This window comes from Protomyctophum parallelum, assembly GCF_964188405.1.
Source record: "Protomyctophum parallelum genome assembly, chromosome: 13".
Taxonomy (NCBI): domain Eukaryota; kingdom Metazoa; phylum Chordata; class Actinopteri; order Myctophiformes; family Myctophidae; genus Protomyctophum; species Protomyctophum parallelum.
The window spans coordinates 38771215-38783111 of NC_139708.1; the positions used below are offsets into that span (position 1 = coordinate 38771215).

General features: G+C 44.6%; 1 protein-coding gene across 1 annotated transcript in view; it reads right to left on the reverse strand.

Annotated features, from left to right (window-relative positions):
• The window catches only part of grid2ipa (glutamate receptor, ionotropic, delta 2 (Grid2) interacting protein, a), a gene marked incomplete at both ends in the record, with an annotated part of 138565 nt that overhangs the window by 57243 nt on the left and 69425 nt on the right, over positions 1-11897 (reverse strand). The window contains 4 exon segments of the mRNA XM_083779093.1: positions 1565-1719; positions 2803-3132; positions 6343-6412; positions 7520-7605. Of these exon segments, the coding sequence (XP_083635219.1) occupies positions 1565-1719; positions 2803-3132; positions 6343-6412; positions 7520-7605 (641 nt within the window).

Consider the following 11897-nt stretch of genomic DNA (forward strand, 5'->3'; position numbering starts at 1 on the left):
TGCTCATGGCTGGCGTGAGCTTATGCTTTGTTTCACTGCTGTAACTTCGTTGAAATAAACATCTTGGAACTTCCATCTCGTCTGTCTGCCGTGCACAATTCTCCTCTGTATGGTAGGAAATATACTTCAGATGGTGCCTGAAACTCGTCATGGTGGTGTATGTGCAAACAACTGTCGACACCCACGCCAATGTAGAGTGCTTAAAAGGTAGACCAAATGTACAATGAGTTGTCAGTCAGGGGCGCAAGCCTGGTGTGGAGACGTCAGCCACTTTGCTCATGGTTGGCGTGAGCTTATGCTTTGTTTCACTGCTGTAACTTCGTTGAAATAAACATCTTGGAACTTCATCTCGTCTCATGTCTGCCGTGCACAATTCTCCTCTGTATGGTATGAAAATATACTTCAAGTACTTTTGTAAACTGTACATTTGCACAAGAACATGGGTTCTTGCCTAGAATTATTGATTCCTAGATACGACACAAACTAAGTAAATTATGCTTAAACAGTTAAAGGGATTGTGACATTAAAAAAATGGTTTTGGAATTGTTCTTGTTTTTTTTAGGTTTTCTAATCTCAATTGCACCCAAAAAACATGAACTTTTAACATTCAGTAGATTTTCTGTGATCTGGGGTTTTCTGGCTCAAACAGGTGCTCTGATTTGCCGGAAGTAAGTGACATCACTTACTGCAAATCCCATATATGTCAATGGGATTTTCCAGCAGATGTCACTGTTTCACTGTGTTGCCTGTTTTCATTGTAGCTCAAAAGGCCCAAAAAACCCCAAAGAAAACTTCAGACCACAGAAAATCCACTGAATGTTCAAAGTTCAGGTTTTTTGGGTGTAATTGAGGTCATAAAACCTAAAAGAAAAAAGAAAAATAAATTAAAATGAATGTCATAAAACCTTTAACCCCAGTAACACTATGCCTAAACCTAACCCTATTCCTAAACTTATATTTCTAAACTTATTCTCAGTAAAAACTAAATGAAGAATACAAGAACCGCCGCACCGAGCGGTCGACATGAGGTCGGCGGGGAAAAAAAGCGGGGGCGAGATGGAATTGGGGCGACCGTACCTGTTACCTCTCAAAGTGGGTGCCTTGACGCCAGTCCAGGGGTGCCTAAGAATGCTTTGATAATATTTGGAATTCATCAATGTCACCACTTAGATTAGACCCTCTGACTGTACTTGACAGTAAAAAAACGGATCAGAGTTAAACTCTACTTATTTTTCAGCCTTCAGTAGCCTACACACGTCTCTTCAGGCGACGTTTGGTGAATACCCCCCCCCCCCCCCCCCAGAATATGATTGCTGGGGTTTAGGTGGCCGTTATATTTGTCTGTCCTAATAGGAAATCGATTATTCTGATTATTCTCTCCAGTTAATATGACATGACAAAAGGTGCGGTAAAGTAAAGTTGCATCGGTGCCATGGATATAAACACACACACACACACACACACACACACACACACACACACACACACACACACACACACACACACACACACACACACACACACACACACACACACACACACACACACACACACACACACCTACCTGTGATGGACTTGAAGCCCATGAAGCGTACCATCTTGCTCTGGCAGTGCTCCTGCTCCTCGTAGGTCAACAGCTGGTAGATGAACTGCCAGATCACCTGCTTGGCCGGCGTGTCCAGCACCGGAAACACGTCCACGATCAGGGTGTCCACGTTCCTGTTACCATGACAACATATACATAACGTCATAGAGTGTCCTGTCCAGCACCGGGAACATGTCCACGACGATCAGGGTGTCCACGTTCCTGTTACCATGACAACATATACATAACGTCATAGAGTGTCCTGTCCAGCACCGGGAACACATCCACGATCAGAGTGTCCGCGTTCCTGTTACCATGACAACACATACATAACGTCATAGAGTGTCCTGCCCAGCACCGGGAACATGTCCACGTTCCTGTTACCATGACAACATATATACATAACGTCATAGAGTGTCCTGCCCAGCACCGAAAACACATCCACAATCAGGGTGACCACGTTCCTGTTACCATGACAACATATATACATAACGTCATATAGTGTCCTGCCCAGCACCGGGAACACATCCACGATCAGGGTGTCCACGTTCCTGTTACCATGACAACATATACATAACGTCATAGAGTGTCCTGCCCAGCACCGGAAACACATCCACGATCAGGGTGTCCACGTTCCTGTTACCATGACAACATATACATAACGTCATAGAGTGTCCTGTCCAACACCAGGAACACGTCCACGATCAGGGTGTCCACGTTCCTGTTACCATGACAACATATACATAACGTCATAGAGTGTCCTGTCCAACACCAGGAACACGTCCACGATCAGGGTGTCCACGTTCCTGTTACCATGACAACATATACATAACGTCATAGAGTGTCCTGTCCAACACCAGGAACACGTCCACGATCAGGGTGTCCACGTTCCTGTTACCATGACAACATATACATAACGTCATAGACCTAGAGAGTGTCCTGTCCAGCACCGGGAATTTGGATATTTATGAAACAAACACTTTGCGGATAGAAAGAGGATAATTCAAGCTTTTCGTACATGCTGCAATGTTGGTGAGTTTGACGTTGTAATATATGTTTTTTTGTGATCATTAGAATGTCTATAACATGTATTATTCCTTATTGTGAAAGATATCCCCAAAATGTAAATTATTAATTTATTATATTATTATATCATTATTATATAATTATTATACATTTTTCATCAAACTTTATTTTTTTTAACATATGTTTTTCACCTGTGCTGGAAGAAGTTCTCCAGGGCCTTGCAGATGGCGTAGCGCTCCTGCAGCGTGAGCAGGTGCTCCAGCTGCTGGCCGAAGGTGCGCCCCTGCACGCGGATGCTGGGCGGCAGGATCTCCGCCACCCACTGCAGGGAGCTGAGGGGCGCCGGGGAGCGGGCGCGCTCGCCCCCAGACAGGCCCCCCACCACCACCACCCCCCCGCCGCCTCCCCCGCCCTCGGAGTCCGGCGCCAGGGAGAAGGCGGGCGGGCCGTTCTCCACCACCAGGGTGGGCATGGCGCCGCTGCCCTGAAGCATGGAGACCACCTTCTCATGGGAGCAGTTCCTGTGAACGCACAGTCGCACACGCAAAAAATAAAAAAATTATATAAAAATACAAGATATATACAAAAATATACAAAAATATTGTATTATTCCACTAGGTCTGTGGGGGACATAAACACATTTGAACATTCTGACTGTTCAAATCTCCAATGTGCATGTGGAGTGTGTCTGCCTGTGTGGCAATGTGCCACTGCCTGTGACTTGAATCTGGCCTGATAGACTCCAGACTTTTTTGTGAACAACTGAGAGGCTTGTCATTAGCCAGATTGAGCGGGGCGCACACGCACATGTGAGATAAGCATTGGCACCTATTTTTTTTATAAAGCCATTGCTGGGATGCTCCCTGACTATTATTTGTTCCATGATGGATCTGAACCATAGCACCTATCAGACCATATAGCTCTAATCTGCGTTGCATTTAGAGCTATGCTACTCTCAACTTCCGCCGCTCGCGTGAATGCAGAACCAGCCTCTCGTCTTTAGCGTAAATAAAAAGAACGTTTTTGCTATACTCACCAAAACAAAGGCGGGTTGTGTCATTAGAAAGCTCAGAGTGCTTCCACTAAGGAAAGTAGGCTTTCTAATGACACAACCCGCCTTTGTTTTGGTGAGTAGCAAATGCGTTCTTTTTATTTACGCTAAAGACAAGAGGCTGGTCTGCATTCATGCGAGCGGTGGAAGTTGAGAGTAACATAGCTCTAAATGAAACGCATTAGAGCTACATGGACCAGAGCTAGCGTGTCATATACTATAGTGCAGGGGTAACCAACCAGGGGCTCGCGAGCTACCAGTAGCTCGCGGGAACCTTTCAAGTCGATCCCGAAGTGTCAGACTGACGGGCAGCCAGCCACCACTGCCAATACACAGCAGAATGTCGTTCGCAAAAAAAGAGCAGATCTACAAGCTAACAACGTGTAGAGGCTCGATGCATTTCAGCTTGAAGATCTGTTCCCCTTGCTTCCACCGCACCGCCCTCGGCCCTCCCCCTTTTAGCACTCTGTGCTCATGTGCTGTGTGTCTGTTGTTCCCCTCGCAGGCAGCACACAGAGCATCAGAGTGAACGCAGCATGATAGCGTCCCCGACACGTTGAATATTATTCAATATTATTATTTGTAAAGTTCGAACGCCAACTTTTAACACTGCACGGCTGCACGCACAAATAAAGAGTGCACTCGGCACTCGCACATGACGGATTATTATCGATCAAAACAATCCTTAGCGTCGCTTACAAAAGCATACATGTGTTGCACAGCATGAATGATAAGTAATCACCGACCTGGCTGGATAAATATCACTATGACAAATTGTCAAAATGTTTAGTGCCGCTGTCAAAACATGACACAGTGAGAGTTGAAGATTCTAACTATTGAACAAGAAAGCCACAGTTTTGAAGGAAGTGGGTCCTAGACAGGGCTTGACGCTTAGCTCATGGATGCATGGATGATAGACAGACTATCCGTTTTTATCCTGCTGTTCTATCTGTGATATTCGATGCAGGGCAAGTGCGCGAGTGCACTCTTTATTTGTGCGTGCAGCCGTGCACAGTGTTTCTCCCACGTTTGGTTAAAAGTTGGTGTTCAAACTTTACAAATATGTGAATATTAATTGAAATGAGAAACAAAATATTGTGCTGTAAAAGCAATTCATGTCCTTTGCAAGAAGTTTTGTATTTTTGTCCTAATATTTTTTATTTCTAATACATTTGTCTTAATATTATTTGACATTGATAATATAACTTACTATAAGTTTTTATTCTTATTTAAGCTTTAGTCTTTGTGTGGATGTATTGAGCCTGTCAGAAATAGCAAAAAAAGTGTTTTTTCTAACACGTTTTAGTGGTAGATCTTGGCTTACAATTGGGAATAAAATGGGCTCTTGGGCTTGAAAAGGTTGGTTACCACTGCTATAGTGCTATGTCTACATAAAATGCTATAATTATCTTTTGTATACGTGCATAGTTCCCATTGTGTAATATTTTCAAGAAATAAAAATAAAGGGAAGAAGGGTGGGTTGGGGCAAGGAGAAAAGTTTAAGTTTAAAGCTTTCACCACAAATTGTACAAGTAAAGGGTTTCCCTGTATGAGATATTGATAAGCCTTTGCTACAAAACCTTTATTTTTTTGCTTTTACCACAATCTGTAGTAAGTAAAGGTTTCCCCCTCCGTATGGGTCGACACAGACCAGCTCTAACCCTGAATCCGTTTCTAATCATAAGCATTAAACATTCAACAACAAAAAAACATTTATCTTGTGAGGATCAGGAAAATTGTTTTCACAATTACTGTACTTATGGTGGTGACATTTCACTTTCACAAGTTTAGAACGCACACATGCACACGCAATTGAAAACATGTAGGCCTACGTGTACTTTGCAAACATGAAAAAATAATGTGCAAAATCTGGCCGCAGAGAGCGGGCATCTTGCACAAATTCAATGTCAGGAAAATATAGTATCGCTTCACTTAACTAATTGTTGCAAAATAAAAATATGGAGGCAATGCACAGAATAATGCTTTTTGTAGCGTGCTTCTGCAGTAGAACCAATTATAGACAGTATTACTGCTGGTAGGACCAATTACAGACATTATTGCTGGTAGGACCAATTACAGACATTATTATTACATAAAAACCCTTTTCTCTTCCATTTCCTCTATACAGGGCCTTGCTGTCTGTCATCTCCCATTCGTTCATTGGTCTATTTTCAGGGGAAGCTGTTCTGTTTCCACACAGCTGAAACGAGACGTCTGACCTCTGCTTGCATAACGAGGTCAGCCCAGAGTGAACGAGGATTAAATTGGTTTCGACAATTTCCATTCGATAAAGAGTAGAAGCGAGCAGAAGCTCCCGGATCGTTTTAAACCACGTACGCTGTGTGCATGGTTGTGACAGTTAATAAAAGCAGACAGAAGAGATTACCAGCATCAGGAGGAAAATAAACGTACTGTATTGCCCTCAATGGAGATAACATTATTCTGTAATTACTGTATGTCAGCATGCTGGGTTTCTTTCTCCTATTAAACCTATTAAAATAACACACGGTACTGTTTCAGTGCTCCAACGCACTAATTATTTTTATTATTATTATTATTATTGTGGCACCCAAACACCCTCAATGTTTGTTTTTTATGCATTATTAGTAGTAGTAGGCCTAATAGTGTTCATTAGTTGGCTTTTATTTTATTTTAGGAGTGAGAACTGCGTAAACTCAACCTCATGTCCAGTCCATTGAGGAACAGGATGCGATCGCCCGGTTTGAGACCGGCCTTGTCTGCTGGACTGCCTGCGGGGCGAGAGAGATAGAGAGACAGAGGGAGAGAGACATACATTATAGGGAGAGAGAGAGAGAGAGAGAGAGAGTTATACACATTTGAGTTATACACACTAGTGTTATGAAGCCTTAATGCATTATAAATGTTCTAATAATGCATTATTCACCCAACCTTTAAGTAAGGTGTTACCGATAAAAAGGCCTGAAGTCGAAAAAAAAAAGAAAATCTTCTGAATCCTGACAGTTTTCTGAAATACCTATGTTTCTATATCAGTGGTGCTCAATATTTCATGTCAAGGACCCCACAAATTATATGTAATTGGCCACCGACCCCCATCTGAAAATATGTTGTTTCAGTGAGTGACGCCCCGGAAGCAAAGATTTGAGTTAAAAACGTGAAAGAATATATTCAAAGATTTGCGCCACATTTTCACAATTCTTCAAAAATAGCAGACCTACAAGCTTGTAGATCTGCTATTTTTCAATAGATAAATTATAAGATAATGCTTAAAACACCAAAAGGGGGTTCCCGCCCCAAAATGTGTTAAAGAAAATAGGACACACACACACACACACACACACACACACACACACACACACACACACACAGTGGCGTGCACAGATAGACACTAGGGGGTGCTAGAGCACCCCCTGCCCCTTTGGCAATTTTGCTCTTAAAACAAAAAGAGAAAAACGTTTTTTTTTTTTTTTTTAATTTGTCTATAGTGTGTGGACCATGCAGTGACATTGATCAAATCTTGATAAAAAACCGCTTCTACTATATTATTTAGGCCCCCCACAATCTAAAGCTATGTGTTTCTATGTCAGTGGTTCTTTGATTAAAGAAAAATAGCAGACCTACAAGCTCGTAGCGCGCCACTCGGTGGCGCGCTATGAGCTTGTAGATTTGCTATTTTTCAATAGCTATAAAGCACCAAAATGGGTTCCCGCCCCAAAATGCGCTGCACAAGGTGCCCTTTTTTTTTCACTTGAGCACCTGCCCCTCTAAATGTCTGTGCACGCCACTGCACACACACACACACACACACACACACACACACACACACACACACACACACACACACACACACACACACACACACACTTATAATAACTTACCGGGGATGACTGAGTCGATCCAGACTGGCGCGTGGCCCCTGAGGGTGAAGCCGAAGCTCATGTTTCCCTTGCACACTCTCACCGTCCTGAAGAGACAGAGAGACAAACCTGAGGACAGCGGGCGGAGTGGACAGACAGAGAGACAGACCTGAGGACAGCGGGCGGAGTGGACAGACAGAGAGACAGACCTGAGGACAGCGGGCGGAGTGGACAGACAGAGAGACAGACCTGAGGACAGCGGGCGGAGTGGACAGACAGAGAGACAGACCTGAGGACAGCGGGCGGAGTGGACAGACAGAGAGACAGACCTGAGGACAGCAGGCGGAGTGGACAGAGAGACAGACCTGAGGACAGCAGGCGGAGTGGACAGACAGAGAGACAGACCTGAGGACAGCGGGCGGAGTGGACAGAGACAGAGAGACAGACCTGAGGACAGCGGGCGGAGTGGACAGACAGAGAGACAGACCTGAGGACAGCAGGCGGAGTGGACAGAGAGACAGACCTGAGGACAGCGGGCGGAGTGGACAGAGACAGAGAGACAGACCTGAGGACAGCGGGCGGAGTGGACAGACAGAGAGACAGACCTGAGGACAGCGGGCGGAGTGGACAGACAGAGAGACAAACCTGAGGACAGCGGGCGGAGTAGACAGAGACAGAGAGACAGACCTGAGGACAGCGGGCGGAGTGGACAGACAGAGAGACAGACCTGAGGACAGCGGGCGGAGTGGACAGACAGAGAGACAGACCTGAGGACAGCAGGCGGAGTGGACAGACAGAGAGACAGACCTGAGGACAGCGGGCGGAGTGGACAGACGGAGGACTTATGTAGAAGTAGGCCTGCACGGTCTCACTAGTGTAGCCTGTACCCAATGTCTGTATGTTCCCAAACCTGTTCATGTCAAAGACCCCCAAATTGACACTAAAAGTGAACATGTGAAGGTACCGACCCTAGGGGACACGGGGAGAACATGCAAACTCCACACAGAAAGGCCCTTTCGCCAACCCTGCCTCGGGTATGGGCACTGACGGAGTAGGAAACACGCCGCCAACACCCACAGCGTCCCGAGCGGGAATCGAACCCAGGACCTTCTAGCTGTGAGGCGACAGCAGTACCAACGGTGCCACCGTGCCCCCAGACTTTCACATCTCTAGCAGAGATTCCTGTTTAATTTCAAGGACCCCCTGATTTGACGTGCATTAGTCTATGGACCCCATTTAATGACATTTCTATCTCTGGGACCCCCAATTCATATTGTAAAATCTATGTTAATTTAACTCTGAGAGTGTACACATGTACACTCTCAGAGTTACAGACCCATAAGGTTCCATTTGGTTCCCAACTATCCTTTAGCCGGGGACCCCCTGGAACTCCCTCAAGTACCCCTAGGGGTCCCCGGACCCCACTTTGGGAACCCATGGCCTATACCATCAGTGGTTCCCAAACCTTATCATGTCAAGGACCCCCAAATTAACCCTAATTAGCCCGCAGACCCCCCATTTGAAGAGATGTGCCACAAGGGACTCCCATAAGAGATCCCGGCTCCTCCTCCTGTCCTATACATGTCGAAGTGTCCTTGGGCAAGACACTGAACCCCACATTGCCTCCAATGAGTCGGTGTGAGCCTTGCCACCATTGGTGCGTGAATGTGGGAAGTGAGGACGCTGGCGTCGACTGTTCGCCGCTTCACCTCCCAAATGTATGAATTAATGAATGAACCATTGTAAAGTGCTTTGAGCACTTGGAAAAGCGCTATAAAAATGTAATTCATTATTATTATTATTATTATTAACTGAGAGTTACAGATACCTATACATCCATCATAGCTGGGGGACCCCCTGGAACTCCCTGCAGGACCCCTGGGGGTCCCCGGACCCCACTTTGGGAACCTCTGCCGTATGTGATGTCTCCTGTGACTGCAGCTGAGATGATTACACTTTGTGTCTTTGACCTAATTTACACTGACAACTGTGAGACAAGCTATTCTACACATTTTTACAAAATTGGAAAACTTAACTAAACTAAAATTTGCGTCATAGCATGCGACACACTCAGTGCCGTGCCAGCCAGGTGTCTATTATAAACAAACCGGTGGGTGTGTGAGGCTGCTGCCTGCTACGCTATGGCTTCTACAGGGAGAGAAATAAAGATAGCCGACGAAAAACAGAGGATTTAACAGTTTGTGGACAGAGGCTTTTGCCTTCACAGCCAATGCAGATTTGTATTTGCTCTTGTTGTTGCTGTGTATGCAGTGGCGTGCACAGATAGACACTAGGGGGTGCTAGAGCACCCCCTGCCCTTTTGGCAATGTGCTCTTAAAAATAAAAATAAATAAAAATAGCAGACCTACAAGCTCGTAGCGCGCCACTCGGTGGCGCGCTATGAGCTTGTAGATCTGCTATTTTTCAATAGCTAAAGCACCAAACTGGGTTCCCACCCCAAAATGCGCTTTCACTTGAGCACCTGCCCTGAGCACCTGCCCCTCTAAATGTCTGTGCACGCCACTGACGCCTGATCATCCTGATTGATGATAATAATAATGGAAAACTTGGAAATGAATCAACGGCATATCAATGTGTAAAAGAAAACATGGACTTTACCGTTATAAATGATCATCTGAGAATGCTGTGAAGGATACTGAAGCCACCTTAGTATTAGTGTAGGACCCCAAGCTTTTTTGGACTGGATGACTCGTATATAATAATGAATAACACCTGAAATGTAATATCTATATTGAACTGTGATGCTCAAGATAACCTGGCCTATTCTCAAACAAAAAAAGAATAAAAAATAAAGTGTTAAAAAAAATCACACCCTGCCTCTCTCTCTCTCTCTCTCTCTCTCTCTCTCTCTCTCTCTGTAATTAGCAGTGCAACACTATCTCTCTCTCTCTCTCTCTCTCTCTCTCTCTCTCTCTGTAATTAGCAGGCAACAGTGCAACACTATCTCTCTCTCTGTTTCTGCCACAACAGCGACACTTTTGCCCCTACTGGTTGCGAACGCAGTGATTGCGAATGCAATGAGCACTAACTATGAGACCCTGCAGATCATGTCTGTCTGTGTGTGTGTGTGTGTGTCTGTCCCGCTGTTACACCACCCGCCCGCCACCAGAGGGCGCAGCTGTATCACACAAAACACACACGCATGCACGCACGCACTCATACACACACACACACACACACACACACACACACACACACACACACACACACACACACACAACTTAACTTAAAAAACTTAACTTAAAAAAAAAACTTAACTTAAAATGAAAAACAAAACTTAACTTAAAAAAAAAACTTTAAAAACACAAAAAAGAGAACTTTAAAAAGAAAACCTTAAAAAGTATGTAATTTATTCTAATTGTTGTTATTGCCATTTACGAGCTGCGTTCGCTTCCCGCGTTTGCGCGTCTTACTTGTACTCTAAACATAGTCACATAGGTTAGGACGGACATTGCTGTTCCTTGGAGTGGTTGCACCAAATAAAAAAAAAGATAAGTCTTATCACTCTCTGACCTGTATAGCTTCACTGTGTGCTTTTCTCAGCTTCTCATCTGCATTTCTTTTTGCAGGGATCAATAAAGGGTTCATCTTATCTCACATCGTATAGTCATCACGGGGTGGGGTCTGCATACTTTGGACCCCGACTGTCTGTCTGTCTGCCGTCCTTTACATGTAGCCTTGAGTTGTCACGTGCACGCCGCTCATCCATCCAATCACATGCACATGTTGTTTTGGATCTGATGTTTGTATATGTACGAAGGATTCGGAGTCTCTATTCAGTATTTAAGTCCGACGTCATTTTGTAGTCCTACGTTACGTCCGGGTCCAAGTGGCACCAGCTCCCGTCCGCATCTCATTGTAAATTGAATATCTAAACGCGTGAATCTTTTTACAGTGACGTTATTTTTCAGAAAGGAAGCCATTGAGGGTTAAAATGTGGAATAATTCGAGTGGAATTATTAATGTTTTGTACAAGTGTCCATGACAACAAAAATATATGATGTGGAGACAATAAAGACTATTATTATCATTATTATTGAAGGTGGCAACAGTCCATTTGATCGGTAAAATATTTCGGGGGATATTTAGAATGTGTGCAGGCTTGAGTATGTTGAATCTAGTTTGCATTAATGAGGATTTAGTTGACACAATAAAATAAAATGGCGATAGTATGCCATGTGGGACAGACGGCCTGTCACAGCCAGATTTGGGAGAGCAGCGCAGCTTTGTTGTTGCGAGGAAAGCGGTAAAATGAGACTTTCGTGGTTGTTTTCGTCTCAGATTTAGTCTGACGGAGCGTCACAGTATAACTCCATGGGGACACAAAAGCGACACAAAAGTAGGACCCGGAAGTATCTCAGGAGGGGGCGCTCACGTC